The sequence below is a fragment of the Sphaerodactylus townsendi genome, linkage group LG08 (genome assembly GCF_021028975.2).
Source record: "Sphaerodactylus townsendi isolate TG3544 linkage group LG08, MPM_Stown_v2.3, whole genome shotgun sequence".
Taxonomy (NCBI): Eukaryota; Metazoa; Chordata; class Lepidosauria; order Squamata; family Sphaerodactylidae; genus Sphaerodactylus; species Sphaerodactylus townsendi.
The window spans coordinates 78,530,074-78,543,737 of NC_059432.1; the positions used below are offsets into that span (position 1 = coordinate 78,530,074).

The 13,664-nt window shown below is 38.5% G+C and overlaps 1 protein-coding gene across 2 annotated transcripts in view; it reads right to left on the reverse strand.

Annotated features, from left to right (window-relative positions):
• EPHA4 (EPH receptor A4) overlaps positions 1–13,664 on the reverse strand; it is a 178,646-nt gene that overhangs the window by 21,088 nt on the left and 143,894 nt on the right. For both annotated transcript variants that reach the window (XM_048504923.1, XM_048504924.1), the window contains 4 exons: positions 12,655–12,713; positions 10,772–10,885; positions 10,079–10,264; positions 617–678 (listed from right to left, as the gene is read on the reverse strand). In XM_048504923.1, coding sequence (XP_048360880.1) covers positions 617–678; positions 10,079–10,264; positions 10,772–10,885; positions 12,655–12,713 — 421 coding nt within the window. The remainder of the gene's footprint in view (positions 1–616; positions 679–10,078; positions 10,265–10,771; positions 10,886–12,654; positions 12,714–13,664) is intronic.

Below are 13,664 nucleotides of genomic sequence, written 5' to 3' on the forward strand. Positions count from 1 at the left end.
ATTACACTGAGATTGGGGAGGGGGGGCAAGAATGGTGTAGTCCCTCCCCAGACAAAATCTTCTATGCTTCAGTGACGGTCTACTGCTGGGGGATTTTAATCTACCTAGTGGCAAGTGTCGGAGGGAGATTCTACCTGTCTAAGATTACTAAATTCCACAGGTCTCCTTTCCCATAAGCTACTCATGTGTTCCCAAATAGACTTCTAACACACAGTAGTAGTATCAACATTTGTTCTTGTAAAAAATGTTGCCACATTCTCTTTCTTCTATCTAGACCTATAATTCATTGGCAAACTACAGTGCAGTGGCTTTGTACTTGCTTCCTGGGATGTGTGGAATGTTCCAGTTTTAATTAACCCACAGCAATGTGAGACTTTTAATGAGAATTTTAATCAAACCTGCTTCTGATTAAACACAGATTATTTAAAGCTTATTATTTTATGCTTCACCTTTATGGTGTATCACTACCCCTCCCACCAGCTGAAGCAGAAAAACTGACAAGTAAGCATCTCTGAAGGATAATTTTGCCTCATCTTCCACCCACAATTAGAAATTGCATAAATAAAAAAGATTATAGTGATTCTTCACTTTAGTTTATTCGATCTCAGTTACCTACCCTGAGAAATGCATCCAAAGAACCATTCTCCATGTATTCAGTTATGATCATGACCGGTTTGCCTAGCCAAAAGAAAGCACAATGTATTGATGAGTAGCTAATAAAAAATGAAGGGCGTAGATAGTTTCCTTCATCTAATTTAATTCCAAAAGCACCTATTCTGTTCCTCAGCTACAGAGAGCCAGAAAAGAGGTAATGCAAAGCCGAAGTATTCAAGAGCTCTATCCCGAAGATTAACACTTTGGCTGACTCATTGACAAGGTCTTTAACAACGGTACACACCAGAGTCTCTAGAGAATATAAAGATCCATAATTGCTCACTAAAGAAGAAATGGTGATACAGTAATAGACCCAACTGGCCCATTTGCACTTGGAGTAATGTAAAGATAATTGCATCGTTTGCTAGGGAATTTGTATGACCGCAAGCATTTGGTTGAGAAATAAAAGTTGTGGTTTGAGGGATACAGACAATCAGTTGTAAGCAGATTCAGGTGTTGCATAAATAGCAATTTCCTTCCTGCTTACTTAATCCAGAACCTTTATTTGGCATTACAATTTATTTACAAATGTGCTCTCTCCATTTGTTCCACATTGAGGCAAATGGGGTCAAATTAGTCAATGAACTCTGATGCAGACACAGTAAAATGGAATAGCAATGCCCATTTTGCAAATAAAATGCAGAAAGCTAACAACACAAATCTGACCATTAACTTGGAGTACCTCACAGATGACACTATTCTGTTAGTATTGATTCCTATTCTTACAGTACATTAAATCCATTATTATTAACTATGAGCCTTTGATATATTCATTAGTAGCATCTGTCCGTGTGTTTATCTTTTGATTCAGCCCTTATTTACCCTTAACAACAACTAGGAAAAAGTGCAGGTGCAGCTCATAGGATCCAACACCAACATTTATTGTGATGTGATCTTTCATGAACTAGAGTGGGCTGTAATGCATAAAAGCTTGTGCCATAACAAATATGCTAATGTTTGACTCCTTTTCTCTAAATGTGTGAGTTGCCATGAATGGCTTGCCTTTACTTTGTACTTTCTTTTTTTATACTCACTTTGGCCTGCAACCACCTGAACTATCTTTTCAAATTCAGAAAGGTCTGGCTGACTCTTGTGCAACTGTTACTGCTGAGAGGATCACAGGGGTCTTAAAGAGTGCATGTTTGTGTAGATAAAGGAAGCAAGATTTGCCAGGAGAATACTTAGTAATAGCAGACCACTTTGTATGGCTGATTTTTTATAACGAAATGTACTGGCCAACTAACTTGACCCTAGAAAGTTGTAGTCTTGTTACAAAACAAAGATCTACGGAGTAATGACTGGACAGCTGAATCTATTATTATAAGCATTTTAATCTAATCAAGGCACTGTTGGTCATAGTATTCTGTTGTCTTGTCTTAGTCTTGTGTAACAAAAAAGAATCCACAGTTCCTGCTCTTGTTATTGAAAAGTCTTTTCCAGTGAAAATCCCTCCTGGAAATACCTGCTACCTGCTTCAAGAGTTCCCCCTTCCTCTTCTACATGTCATTCTAAAGATTTGTTATTACTTTATCTACTTCTCCCTCCTTTCCTGGTGTCTCTTTGGCAAGATAAGTTAAACCTCTGTCTATTATTTTTTGTTTTCTATAACAAGAAACATTTTTCATCTTGCTAACGTGCTTAGTATCAACCATGTATGCTGAATTACTTGGTCGGCCCAATCTCTGTGTCCTAATTTGCTCAGCAAACCCAGTCTCTTCTGAATCTCACAAATTTGATTTCCTGGATGTTGTGGATTACTGTCTAAATTGCATACTGCCAAGACATCCCTCCTGTAACTCCTAACCTCTGGATCTGTGGAACACCAAGATCTACTCATAATTTGTCTTAGGTGAGATCTACTTCTAGAAAGGAACAGGTAAATATATCTCTCTTTTTTGCCCATTCGCTTCTCTCCCCTCTCTTTAACCTTCTGTTATCTGAAATTTACACTGCACAAAGATTTTGAGTGGATCTTGGGATTGCGTAGTAGAGATATTTGTGAGCTTCTTGATATTTGATCCTGTGTATTGCTTGCTTACCTCCTCTTGGACGCACATCTTAACATGTGGGGGGGGGTGTTCATGCATGTCAACAAAGCTGAGAGCAATATCATAAGGGGCCTAGATTCTGTCAAGAGACTAAACTCCCAGGAGTGTTACTCAAAGTGGAATGGTCAATGGACACATCAGCAAAAGAGGGGACAGGAATCCTTAAAGGATGGCTACTGAGCAGCAGCAGTACTGGGAAGTGACACTGGTGGAGAATATTTCATATACCACAGCAGTGTCACTTCAGCTAACTGGTTAGTACTGTGCAGAAGAAGGCAACAGTAAACCACTTCTGACTAACCCTTACCTCAAAAACCCAATGATGAGATAAGCCAAATTGTGTGCGTGTGTGTGTGTGTGCGTGTGTGTGTGTGCGTGTTGGTGTTTGTGTGTGTATCTATCCATCTATCTATCTATATGTTGGGAGATGGTACCCCTAGGTCAGATGGGGTCATTCAGTTACTGGGGAAGAGCAGAGGAGTAACACTATTCTTAACAATGCAACTGGGCTAAAATTGAAAGGATATTCAGTTGTTGATGTGAACTGATGCAAAAGGGAAGTCCAGAACTGCATATAATTGGAACATGGGATATGAGAAGTATCAAGGTAAGCTCAAAATCATAAAATGAGAAATTGAACATTTAAACATTTCAATCCTGGGAGTAAGTGAACTAAAGTGGATTGGATTAGGACTTTTTCAGTCAGAAAATTACAGTGTTTTGTTCAGGGAATGATAACACAGAAGAATGCAGAAAAAGCCCGAGACCAGGCTCTACAAGCAGGGCCAAGAAGTTACTGGTAAAACAACCATCTTTTGATGACCATTATTTAGGTGACATAAGTGGGTTCCAAACTGGACTCTGCCAAAAAGAATATGGGGAAAATCCTATGTAAATACAGAATCCTATTCTTTCCTGATAGAATTCTGGTTTAATAACAGCCCATTAGCAGGATCTGCTCACACATTTGGCTAGGAAAATGAGGCATAAGTGAAACATTTCTCACAATAAAACCTTCTATAATTGTTTCTATATTCGCACATTTTTCACTCAGCAGGTTGCCTCCACTTGCCGTTCTACTATGGCCTCCTATTTCAGATTTAACCTTTTCTGATTAGAAAACAATATATATTAAAGAACATCAATAGCCTGTAAATTTTTAAGGAACTTTTGTTTGAGGTCAGCATTTGAAGGACATATCCTGCTCCTGATTCCCTCACCACTTCTGCCACTGCCAGAATTTTCATGGTTGTGATCTTATTCTCCATGTGTGTATTCCAACCAGTCTCTATATAAAATGGAAGTCAGAGAGCTGTAACCTTACTTTCTTATTTGCATGAATAAAGGTGAATGCTGCATGTGTATGTGTGTGAGCATGCACAAAAATAAAACCCCGCTGCATCAACATAAGGTATGAAATTCTGGCTGAGAATTTAAATCCTTAAAGACAAATACTGAAGAAAACCAATGTCTTGATAGATGGGCACAGCCCTTCCAGTATTCATAAGAATGATACCTACTTGTGTGCAATCTGCATATTTCCCCATTTCATTTAGTCTTTTGCAACTGTCACTAAAGTCACTTGACGGAACAAACATTTCTAAATGGGTTTTAATTAACCTTCTGCAATCAAATGGTACTTTGTCTACTTAAAGAAATAGGAGACACTCTTCATTTGAATATGTTAATACATAACTTCATTATCCATAATGTCTAGGCCAAGCAATGTTGAAATTGGTCTGAAGACAGAACAGAGATAAAGTTGTGTCTTATCCCATTGGATTTCTTTACTCAATACATGATGTAAGACTATCATGCTATAAGACTGGATGGATTATTCCACTATACTACCATGATGTGAACGATAAAACTGATCACAAAACTGAGAAAATATGGCTTGGATCCCACAGAGAATTTTTGCCAATTTCCCCTGCTGCTGTAGACCTCCATCTCCCTTCAGTTATGTTTCTGGGCTTTTCCCACAGGGACAGCATTTGGGGCAGCACTTTGAACTGCTATGGGTGAGGAGAAAGTCATGCTCTGTAAATGTTCTAAGAGACAAATATTTAAAAGTTCGGGTGTGTGTGAATTGCCTCAAATTGCAGCTCACATGGTGACCCCAGCAAGAGGCTTTTAAGGCAAATGAAAAGCAGAGGTGGCTTGCCATTGCCATCCTCTGCAGAATCTTTCTGGGGAATCTCGCTTCCAAGTACCAACCCTGATTAGCTTCCGACATTTGACAAAATTGGTTATACCATGCTACTTTCCCTCCATGAAAAGTATGACTGGTCAACAATAATTAATTTATATTTTCCTGATCCCCATTTCCCATGAAGACATAAAAGCACATATAGGCATAAGTCTATCCACAATTTATCCTGGGTTTTAATTTCAGGCATATTAAATGAATGCATTCACCACCAACACTCAAGTAAACCTACAGGAAAAATTGAGATGAATTTCTGCTTAAATAACCCTGCTTACCAAATGGTGACAGTTTGGAGGTGCCTATTCTAGTCAGTAGCAAATTACAGGGAGCCAGGCACCAAAACACATTTGGTTTGGCCTCCCACTTCTGGTGTGAATTTTAAATCATTTTAATGCAGTGATAAGTGTATTATGCAAATGCTATCTAGTCATTTATAACTGTAACAGCTTGGGTGTTAAAAAGTCTCAGTGGGATTCAATAGAAAGCTTCTCTTGTTGATTCTCTGTTTTACTAAGGTAGTATGAAAATCACCACCTGTGGCAAACACATTGCTGCCTAAACACAAACAAATGTTTGCCAGGAACAAACCTGTAAAATACCACAAGATTAGTATCTTTTAATCACTCAGGGATATCACTCAGTATCGCAGACAATAAAAGTTCCAAAGGAATTCAACAGCTTTTTTTAAACTGGTAAAACTTGTAAATTTGAAATGTAATCAACATATCATGCTGCTTTTAAGTACATTCAGATTTCAAGCAGAATTCAGAATTTAAGACAAAATTGGCACTCAAGTATCTTTAATTTCATCCATGGTTTTAACAAGTGTGTGCATGCGGGGAATTATTGTGTACTAACCTTAATATTTACTTCCTGACAGCGAACACATCACATAAACTTAAGGTAGTATAGTGTAGTGGCCAAGAGAATGAGCAATGAAACAGGAAGTTTCTGGTTTGAAAATTCCCTTTCCCATGAAATTACCGGGTGTGGCCTTAGACATGCCATTCTACCTCAGTTTCAGTTCCTTCTCCCAATTGCAATATACTTTTAATAATATTGATTTAAAGTACAAGACTGTTGTCATGATTGCAACAATGAAAAGCATTAACTACATTATTCTACCACTGCTTAATCACTGTACCTCATAGCAAACAAGTTAACCTCAGAAAAGACTGCCAAAATGGCAAAACCAGGATACCCACATATAAGGGGATTCCCAAATACACAGAAAGATGCAGTTCATAAACTGACCAAAGGCAAAAATATTTAATGACTGAAAACACTACAGAAAAAAAAATTGACATCACAGGATGATCACTTAAAGGGAAAAAGTGTGTGTGTGTGTGTTTTGAAGGGAAATCAGCCTGCTCCAGTCCCTTAGAGAGTACTGTAGAGGGCTGAAGTACCAAACTGTCCATGTCTCCAATGATTTCTTGTCTCCCCCCCCCCCACCCCCGCTTGTTACAATAATCAGAAAGATTAACTCCTTGGGCAAAGCGTGAGGTGAGAATGGGAGGGAGGGAATGAACTGAGGCCTTAGGATGCTACTCACCCAATGTGTCCTTGATTAAATATCACCATAATTTCATCAAACTTTACATTATATGATTAATCCCAAATACAATTACCAAATTCCTTCCAACATTTACATCAACCTCCTGGTAACAGGAGTGCTTGGCCTGTTTGTAACCCAAATTTTAGAAGTATTTTCAGTTTGAAAAAGTGACCATGAAAAGAGACCAGACTTCATGAACATGTATAAGCAGTTCTGAGCTATTGATTCCACTGCTCCAGGTCTGCCTGTTGTATTTATGATCTGGTTATGACTAATAAACTAGAAAAATACACTACAGCAATCCCCTTCCCTCAAAACACATACAATGCAAGACATGATCATCCCATTCACCACTCACATTCCACGGTAAAAAAGAACCATGAAGTCCCTGTATAGTAAATACTGATATGAATCAGGAACATGAGCCAAGTAAAATATTTAAAAGGAAGTTACAGGTCTCTAAAAACTCCATAGCAGAAGTTAATCTCAGTTAAAAATCTGACTCTGGTTATTAATAACCAAAATAACAGTCCTAAACAGTGCTACACCCTTCTATGTGCATTAAAATCAATGGGCTTAGACGGGTGTAACTCTGTGTAGGAGGATAGTCTTAATTTAGACTACAGTCTTAAATTAATGGGACTCACTTCTGGGAAACCAGATTGTACTGCTAGATTTTTATCCTGTCTTTAAATTTCATATGGGCTGCAACATAAACCTCTACAGTATTACCGATACACTAAAGGAAGAAATATCTTTAAAAACTCAAAACACCAACTATAAACAGCTAAAATCAAAGAAATGTGGACATGACTGAAAATAATTTTTCCATATTCTAAAGCAGAGATTCCCAAGCATTTTTTCACTAGCATATCCCTTGGTAACCCATTTCCCTAAAATTGTACCCCTGTATTAGCAAATCCATTATGTAATTTTTTTACATACCCTGAAGCACTGTGGCACGTACCCCTGGAGGTACATATACCCTAGGTTGGGAACCAGTGCTCTAAAGGATCCCAGCCACATACATAAGAGGCTCAAACCTGTTTTACTGTAAGTGCCCAAGTTAATAAAAAACCCTTAAGGTAGCACAGTCACTGAAAATGACTTTGTGTGGGTCCTCACTATAGAGCGTATTAATGGATTTTCCTCCCCTGCTTTCTTTAATGCTTGGAGTGAATTTTTGTATATCTATTAACTTACTCATGCAAATAAGCTGGCTGCTTTAAAAAAATCCTTGAAGCAAACTGAAGATGAATTACTTCAGTATCTAAAAACAGGGTTCAACTGTGTTTTTTTAAAGCAATTATTCATAAATAAGTCCCACTTAGGCGTGGAAAAAATGTAATTTTTTTAGTGTCGATTATCATGCTTTTAGACAATCATGTCACTGTAATCCATTAATTTCTTACAGTCATATAGTTTACACAATGTGGCATAGCATGCAAGGGTTGTTTTAGACTTTTTTAATTCCTTCACCTGTTGCCAATTTAGCACTGGGGAGAAATTTTGGATGGACTTTTAAAATTCTTTTTCTCCAGCATGAAGGTTAACTGGACCAAACTGCATTAATTGCATCTGTTATTTCTGTTCCTACTTAATCTGATCCTGGGAAAATGGGTGTATTGAAAATACTAGCTGCATTCAGATGTCATGACAAATCTGTGTGTGACTGATATGAATACAGTTTGTTCTCAAGCTTCTGCCCTCTCGTCTAACTCCACCTTCCCTTCCCAACTTCATGAACAGAACATAACTCAAAGCTTCCATGTTTGAGGAAGCCTTCAAGCCCAAATTTGCAGTGCTGAAACTGGGCATATTTGATTTCATTTCCTCCCCAGACCTGGGAATTCTAAACTTGGTTTAAATCATGGTTTAAATCGCACTGTGTGGGAAGGAATCAAACTTCAATTTGCCCATTGCCTTCATTCACAGTAAATTGGAGTTTCAGTGCTCTCAACCATTCTCCATGTTTGAAGGAGGACAGAAGATGTGAGAAAAGCAGAAGTCATTTCTTGTGCTTCATGGAGCTTTGTTGTGACATTTGCATGTGATGGGCAGAGCAATTCGGGGGGGGGGTGTACTTTCAGCACAGCTGGAAACGGCACAGCCACAGTGCAGCCAAACTACCACAAAGAGGCTTGCTGAGCTACAGCCAGCAAGCCGACAGGGATGCTCCCCCAACCCCTGTGGGACTGCTCTATGCATAATCTTTCTTTTTCATGGCATAGGTCTATGCTGACAACTAACAGTGTTTCTAGTCTGAAAGGGTTCAGGAAACTGACTAAAGGTGGCCCCACCACTGGGAATGCCCTATCAGTGCTTGCGCAGGTTCCTGTGCTGGAGGAGTGCTGGTGTGCGGCGGTGCTGCCACTCGACTCCCCAGCAACAGCATAACCGCCTCTGCACCAGCATAAATGCCCCTTACGCCAGCAATGGAGTCACGCCAGCTCCTGAGGGGTTTTGTCCCCCCACTTCCAATTGCACTACGAGTTTCTTTATGATGCTGTAGTGACACTGACAATATCCAACAGTTTCTCTGCCACAATGAAAACAAACAAAATACCAGGTTTGTTAATATTGACAGACAAAAGAAAGATGCAATAGTAGCTGAGAGAATGAGTGGTTCTGCTATATGCTTCCCCATAATGCACATATGTAGCAGGGATGCTAAATATTTCTGTAACTAAACTCTTTTGTTCAATAACTTCCTATGCGAATAAAGATTCTATTCCCCAATTGACATAAACTCTATAATTAAAGATTTCATTAAACAATCCATGGAGGTCCAGAATCCTAATTCTAAGGCAAGGCTATCATAAACAAAGGTGTTTGCAGCACACTTTGGTCCTTTTTGAGTCTGGCCCACACAAGCTTCACAGGTGTCTTGCAGTTCAGGCTAGAAAACTGTAGTGGTTGGATTCTGCATTATTCATACTTGGATCAAAGTTCATTAGTTTAATGAATGCTAACTGGTATGTTAAAAAGAGAGGAGATGGGAAGGTGAAATAAGCTTGACAGGTATATCTTGAAATGAAAGCAAATGGCTCAAAGATGTAAATCAAAAAGAGTCACACAAGCCTTATACAAAGGGCAAAGGTTATATCCCTTCTGAAAGACCTTTTCCCTATATCTATACCTTAAGACTTCAAGCATAAGACTCTGCAATGTGATTATTATGAAATACATTTGGTGCTTTGACTCATCCTATAAAAAGGCATTTCAGACCAGCTTGCAAAAACACCCACTTGGCATACCAATAAAAAGTGGAATAACCCTCCACAGAAAAACATCCTTTCATTAAATTTCCCCTTTCTCTCCCAAATCTTGTAGTGTTTTGTTCCCTTGTAAAATTATGCACAAGTTGCTTGGAGATAGGATATCAACGGCAACCATAAAACCATTTACAGCTGACAACAAGATTAATGGCTAGCCCTGCTCTGATTTCCTCCTATAAGCTATCTGTGAATCTGCTCCATCTGTCATTTCACAGCAAGAAGACTATGGGTAAAACCCTTATGCTGTTTTAATTTCATAATGACTTTCATAGTGACTTGACTTAGTGAAAAGAATAGTTATTCATTTGGTGGCAGTCATGACCTTACTTACACTTAGTAACTACACCTTCCAAATGGATGATGTTGGGATGGTCAAACTGTCCCATGATGCTGGCTTCACTCAAGAAGTCCCGTCTTTGTTTGTCTGTGTATCCTGCTTTCAGAGTCTTGATAGCGACACAGATCTCCCTCTTGCCTGGCACCTTGAGGCGACCACTGCAGACCTCACCAAATTCACCTACAAAGAAAGAAACAATCCAAAAGCATAAGCATAAGCATTTTATTGTCATTGTGCACGCACAACGAAATTTACAGCAGCATTCCTCGATGCACACAATTTCAGACTCATACATCATCATCCTCCACCCATCCCTACACAGCCCCAAATACATCAATATGAAGCAGCGGAGTTTAGCATAGCCACAGCTCTAGAGTAGAAGGTTAACTATTAAGGTTAACTATTAGGTTAACTATTAATAAACCTCTTTCTCACACATAAACACCAATCTCTGCAAAGCAACTAAACTCATGACACTCAGGCCCCTTCCGCACATGCAAAATAATGCATTTTCAAACCACTTTCACAACTGTTTGCAAGTGGATTTTGCTATTCCGCACAGCTTCAAAGAGCACTGAAAGCAGTTTGAACGTGCATTATTCTGCATGTGCAGAATGAGCCACAGTTAGCTAGAATTCACCACTACAAACCCAGTATCTGCCAATATGACAGTGTCCTGAAACTTACCGACACCAATGACTTTTTCAATCTTTATACAGGAAGCATCAATTTCTTTGGCAAATTCCCGGACTGCTTGGTTAGGGTCTTCATATGTAAATGGGTCCACATATGTTCTAACACCTACAATGCAAAGGTGCATTATTGAAAATTGCTGATCCACATAAGTAAGAATGAAATTTCATTGGTAAGTATCCACATAGGCTGAGGGAATCCAGGCTAAAAGGACTATACTATTTAAATGAGATTTCCCTCTCTATTCATATAAACAAATACACTGTCAGACTTTAACCCTGGTACTAATTCAATTCCACATTAAAGGCAAGGTTTCTAACCAAGAAAAATACACTTATTTGAATCCACGCAGTAAGCCTGAACTCTGAAGAGGATACATTAAAAACTATAATGAGTAAATACATTGAGGATAAAATTTCCTTTGAATTCTTTCTCCCCATATGGAAGTAGCTTCTAGAGGAACATATCCATAATAGCTGATGGCTGTAAATTTTATATTTAAGCAAATCATAGGATGGATGTGGATTTCTACAAGGGTAAAATATCTTGGAAATAACACAAAACATGTCTGAAAAAGATAAAATGTTGATCATTTTCCAACTTAGAAGAAGATTTCTCACACTGAATCGTAGAATAGTGATATAATAATTGCACCTAGCAAGAATATATATAGGAATTATTTCCTTATGTTGTGTGTGTATGTTTTTAAGCAGCACACAGCTGTTCAGTCCAGCAGCTTATGTTTTCTTGGCTATGAGAAATGTGTATGTATGCAAATGTATATGTCTACATATATTGGCTGAGGTTATCAGGCGTCTATTTGACATATACTGGCTGAGATTATCAGGTGTCTAGTTGCCAGATTTGTGTATGCACTAGTACTATTCCAGATGCTTTGGCTCCTGTTGCAGAACCCCCAGCCTCTATAAAAGTTGTTCCAAGTAATAAACATCATGTCTCAGGGAACTAGTATAGAAGGTATAGTTGGAAAATAGTGCACAGTCATGCAGCTCTTGTGTAAAACCTCTCTTTGGATCACAGCCAATGGGTTTACAACCTCACACACATATATCATGCACTGAAAAAATCATTATGAAAGAGTGGAAAAAGAGACATGAACGTATTACTACCTATGTTCCACACAAAGCAACATTCCCTAAGCTTAACAGTGAAGTGGTTATCTCCTTTGTCTGTGCAGTCAGTGGGCTACATTCTGTGATTGCCAGGTGCAAGAACTGCAACTTCCTTGCCTTCCCTTCCCCCTGAAGCCTCTTCCAATCCTGGAAAAGTTTATTGTTGGGTTCAAGAGACTTGCATGTGCTCATAGCCTCACAAGTTGGGTGGAGTGGAGAAGACTAGGACTAACTCACTCCTTACTTTGTCTTTGGGGACAGAACTTCACCCACTTAAAAGAGAAAAAGGTGTAATCTCTTTTCCTTCCCCCTTCCTACTACATCTCTCCAACCAGCTATTGGTATATACAAGATCTTGACCCAAGAATTTGTTTTTCTAAAATCAGAAATGGAACCAGTCGAATGGGAAAGGTTCTGAGCCATCATTGTTTTCTGCAGGTGATTCACAATATAAAACCACTGTGTTGTCAATACAGAGTAATGTACTACTTTTATAATATGTTGTCAGACATTTAGTATCTGTATGTACTTTGGTAAAATAAACTTCACACAGCAACATCTAGCTAAACAATGCCACACATTATTATGGTTCAAAATATTAAGCTTTAGTTGACAAAAGTGCAAATCCCTAAAATCAAATGATAGCTACATGAAAGGAATGTCATTTATTTTCTTCCAGGCTCAAAAACATACAAGGCATGTATTGTAAACCAGATAAAAAAACCAAGCATTGCTGCCTTTTACCTTGGTTCAAATGTTTCTCTTCATCCGCTTCTTGCTTGGCCTTACTGTATTTACTGCGTCTGTCGGAATGAAAAGAGCAACACAAATCAAAATAAATATCTTACTTCATGAACTCAAGAGTCTTCATGACATGCTAAGACTTGAATTACTGTACCTGCCAAAACTTGCTCTCTCTGCTGCTGTGGCTGATGAGCTAGCCACATTCCTAATCCTGCAGTATCAAGGAAAACATCCATGCATTTTAGGAAAAGGAAGTTCACTTTTTCTCCTCCCATGCATTTTGTCATTAAATGCAGACATTTCTGGCTGTTGTGGGTTTTTCTGTCTGTATGGCTGTGGTCTGGTAATTTCAGTTCCTAACATTTCGCCCCCATCTATGGCTAGCATCTTCAGAGGCACATCACAGTAAGATCTCTCCATGGCACAGAAACACACCTTTCCATGACATGTCTTTGAAGGTACCAGTCACAGATGGGAGGGAAATGTTAAGAGCTAAAACTACCAGACCATGGCCACACAGCCCCAAAAACCCACAACAACCAGTTTATTCTGGTTGTGAAAACCTTCAACAATATACAGAGGTTTCTCTTACCAGATTTGACATGAGTTATTACTTCAAGTTTGTGAGAACAATTAAAGTGTGTACGTGGTGGAATGTAATAAGTATGCATAAATGATGGGTTTTCAAGCCCAATCTGGCTGATATTTCATTATTAACTGCAAATATAAACCTAATCAAGTTATTTTTACTTTACACATGGGCATATTAATAACATATTATCCTAAAGATTAATACTAAGTCTACACATTACTATAACGTATGATATACTCCTAATATTTATAACTTTAATTTTGAAAAAGGTCTTTGTGAAACAATGTGAGCATAGATCTAAAAGAATTTAATAAAAGAAGGTTCTTGCTAAAAGAGTGCTATTCACATGGCTAAGAACTGCTCTTAAGTTCAGTTTTTTCCATAGCTCCATAAATTCTCAGGCTCCCAGGGTTTAGAT